Source organism: Manihot esculenta, chromosome 11 (genome assembly GCF_001659605.2).
Source record: "Manihot esculenta cultivar AM560-2 chromosome 11, M.esculenta_v8, whole genome shotgun sequence".
In the NCBI taxonomy this organism is placed as follows: Eukaryota; Viridiplantae; Streptophyta; class Magnoliopsida; order Malpighiales; family Euphorbiaceae; genus Manihot; species Manihot esculenta.
This window is the reverse complement of record NC_035171.2, coordinates 22,056,090-22,060,270: the sequence shown is the minus strand read 5'-3', so window position 1 is coordinate 22,060,270 and position 4,181 is coordinate 22,056,090. Positions and strand designations below refer to the sequence as shown.

The 4,181-nt window shown below is 41.3% G+C and overlaps 1 protein-coding gene across 1 annotated transcript; it reads right to left on the bottom strand.

Moving 5' to 3' along the window:
• Nucleotides 1-3,850, bottom strand: LOC110625645. Its single transcript, XM_021771284.1, has 3 exons — nucleotides 3,451-3,850; nucleotides 2,755-3,375; nucleotides 1-395 (listed from the first exon to the last, which is right to left on the bottom strand). The coding sequence occupies exons 1-3, from the start codon at nucleotides 3,848-3,850 to the stop codon at nucleotides 1-3; spliced, it is 1,416 nt and encodes a 471-aa protein (XP_021626976.1).
• Nucleotides 3,851-4,181: the final 331 nt, after the last annotated feature.

Genomic DNA, 4,181 nt, shown 5'->3' with positions numbered 1-4,181 from the left:
CTATTTCAGTATTTCTTCACTGGAAATAGGTGGTTTAGCTTTCTTAGTAACAGATACATTCTTCCTAAAAGCTGTTTTGTTTCTTCTAAAAGAATGGCTAGGAGGTAAAAATTTGTGATGATTATCAAACCATGACTGCTTACCTCCTCTTGTCAATGTGAATGCATCACTATCTTCCATGCAATAAGGACAAGCAGTCCGTCCTGTAGTGCTCCATCCAGATACCATTGCATAAGCAGGAAAATCACTTATAGTCCATATTAAAGCAGCTCGCAAGTTGAAATTTTCTTTATTGAATGCATCATATGTTTCAACTCCATTCTCCCATAAATCTTTCAACTCAGTTATTAGGGGTTGCAAATACACATCCAACTTATCTTTTGGATTTCTAGGCCCTGAGACAAGTATAGTGAGAAACATATACTCACCTTTCCTGCATAATGTAATACCCGGCTAGACTCCGGTATCGGAATTCCTACCGTCCGGTGGAATCTCGGATGTCGGAGATCTCTAGAAGGGTAGAATCATGTTTTATAAAAATGTTTTCATGTTTTAATAGTTTTAAGTATGAAATTAAATGAGTTTTTGCATGAAAAGTCTTTGGAGGAAAACCCAGGTTCGGCCGCCGAAAGTCAAGTTCGGCCGCCGAACGTGCATGCGTTTTGGAGGCATGTTAGGCCCCCGAAAGCATGAGTGAGGGCAGTCCAGGTTCGGCCGCCGAAAGTCAAGTTCGGCCGCCGAACATTTCATGGATGCGGAGGCATATTCGGCCCCCGAACGTGGCCTGGCCAGCCGCCTATAAAAGGGGCACTTAGCCGAAATGGGCGAGCTTTCTCCCATTTTCGGCCACAGCAAGCTTCCGACCTTCCCTTTGCAAATCTAGTGTTTTTCCTCCAAATCCCCACCATTTTTCTTGAGTTTTAAGCTTGCATTGAAGGTTTTGAACTGTTGAAACAAGTTTTGGAGCTTTGGGAACTCAGGAGCTCATTTTCGTGGATCTCCAAGTTTAGGTCGTCTCCCTCTCGATCTTCAAGAGGTAAGAGCCGATCTTAAGCTCCTCATGTGTTTTAAGTAAGTTTTAAGTGATTTTATGGGGTAGAATGGCATGTATAGGGTTGTATGAGTTTTTTTAAGCAAATGTTAGGTTTTATGTGATTCTTGAACAATGTGGCATGTTTGAGTATGCTTGAAGTGTTGTAGTTGGGGCAATTGTTTGTTTGAGGCCCCTAGGAACTTGTATGCATGATTTAACTGAGGTATATGCATGATTGGTGAGTTTGGAGGCGAAAATGCACAAAGGAGCCAAGTTTCTGCCCTTTGGCAGAAACCAGGTTCGGCAGCCGAAGGCACTTTCGGCCGCCGAACATGGCTGGTGAGGCAGGCCTTTCGGCTGCCGAAGTTGCCCCCGAAAAGAGACTTTCGTCTCTGTCTGGGACTTTCGGCCGCCGAAGGTGCCGCCGAACATGCATGAGTTTCGCCTCTGTCTGGGAGTTTCGGCCGCCGAAGGTGCCGCCGAACCTGCCTGACTTTCGGCTCTGGAGGGACTTTCGGCCGCCGAAGCTGCCGCCGAAAGTGCCCTGTCCAGCCATTTCTTGCATGTTTTTATGAAGTTGTTTCTTGATGTTCTTAGGGGGTTTTTGGGGAGTTTATTAGAGTTATGTTTATGTATGATTGGTCCCTCATTGGAGTCCACCTGTGTAGGTTCGGACCCGAGGAACCGAGGACCTCAGCAGTGAGATAGCTGCTTCAGAGTCTGTAGAGCTTCAGCCAGAGGTGAGTGGAATAACTATTATGCTTTTAAATAAATAAATCAGTTTAGCATGATTCACGCATCATAAATGCCATGAGATAATAGGGTGTTGCATTAGACTCACGAATATGTGCATTGCATATTATGTTTGATGATGTGGATGGATGTTGAATGATCCATTAGTCCCCCTATGCTATGATGATGATGATACGATACGGAAGACCAGTGAGGCCCATTCTACGCCCCTGGCACTATGTGAGAGAAAGACCAGTGAGACCCATTCTACGCCCCTGGCACAGTTGGACCATGTTATGTTATGTTATGTAAGAGAAAGACCAGTGAGGCCCATTCTACGCCCCTGGCACAGTTGGTCCATGTAGGGGACTATTGGTGACAAATCCATCCTTGATGTGATTAGCTGTGATGTGATGCATTTCATGTTATCATATGTTTTAAATGTTTTACTATTCTGCTCACTGGGCTTTGTAGCTCACCCCTCTCCCCTAACCCCAGATGTGCAGGTACAGGGTAGACCAGGAGGTTAGCCAGAGTTTTGAAGCATGTTTTTTGTAATAGTTAGATTGTGGACATGACAATTGTATTATGATGTAATGTAAAAGTGTTTTAAGTTATGTTATGTAATTTGAATATTGAGGATAGAGTTGTGCTTGACCAATACAGATTGTTAATCCCACTTGTATGTACATGGTCTTTATGATATGAGATATGAGGTTATGTTTCAGCCAAGCTTATGTATGATGAGATACCCCATTGGAGCATTTTGATGAGGGCTCCAGTGGAGGTTTATGTTATGTTTATGTTTATGTACAGGTTGAGCTTGGTTGTTATATGAGAATGTTTACAGGTTTATGAGTATTGTTGATCATGTATGGGATTAAACAGGATTACAGGTTATGTCAGGCTTGCTACGGTTCCCGGCGGCCTTATGCCGATCTAGATCCTAGCGCCGGTAGCGGTCCGATTTCCGGGTCGTTACACATAACCAGGGGGTAAATTGTACGGTGTCAATATGACAGGCCATGATGAATATTGCTGTCCAGATTGTCCAAAGGGTTGAAAACCATCGGTACACACTCCCAAACGGACATTACGTTTCTCAGCACTGAAATGAGGCCAATTATTATCAAAAGCTTTCCATGCATGCGAATCAGCTGGATGATGCATTAAATCATCATTAGTCCCATGATTGGCATGCCAAGTCATATCCTTAGCTGTAGCATTAGATGCGTACAACCTTTGTAGTCTAGGTATGATTGGCATGTAATACATTTTACTATAAGCAACTTGGGTTTTACTAGAGCTTTGGCTATCTTGCAATCGTTTGTACCTCGGATGATCACACTCCTTGCACCTGAGCAATTCATTATCCTCACCCCAATAAATCATACAACTATTTAAGCAACTATAAATCTTCTGAATTGGTAATCCCAAGCCTTCAAGCAATTTCTTTGTAGAGTAGAAATTATCAGTAAACAAATTATCAGTAGGTAAAATTTCTTTGATTAATTGGCAAATATTATCAAAACAACGTTCGGACAAATGATGTTCAGATTTGATATTCAATATCCTTGCCACAGCTGACAGCTGTGAATGATTTTCACAACCTGGCCACAATTCCTAATTAGCAGCGGCCAACATGTCATACAATCTCTGAGTAGATTGGTTTGGAGGCTCAGTACTTATTGATGGGGAGAAACTAGGCCCTGCTGCATCTGCAACTAGTTGCTCATAAGCATTAGAGAACTCACCATGTTGATATTCCACATTGCAAGTGTTGTCAGTCGAATCATTATTTCTTCTATGGACCGCATTGTAGTTTTGAATTTCCCCATGCAAATACCATACATAATAGTCTCTAACAAACTCATATTTCATCAGATGAAACCTAACTGTATTCTCATCTTCAAAACTGCGATTTTGGCACTTAAATCGATTACATGGACACCTAATTAGTTCTCCATTCAAACAGTCTGGAAACTGTTTGGCAGCTGATATGAATTCATTTAATCCTTCAAGGAATAAAGGATTTAGTAGACCATCTTTTAGTCTTGCATACATCCAACCTCTTTCAGAATGCATATTGTACCTATTGTACCTAGAAAATAGGTGATCAGAACGTAAATTGAGTAATGGCGGTCTCACAGTAGCGGTAATTGCAAGAAGTGTTGGGGTTGGTGAGAACTACAAATAAAAGCTATGCACATGTGATGGGACCATCATATGGGAATCATAAACAACAGGTTGAAGAATTTTGTAAGTTTCCTGAAAAATCATGGTTTCAGATGTTGATATTGATTCTGGTATCAAAACCTGTAGTTTTTTTTTAAAATTTCGATGCAACTTATACAATGTTATAATTATATTTTTTTTAATTATATATAAAAAAAGAAATAAGTAAATATTTATAAAA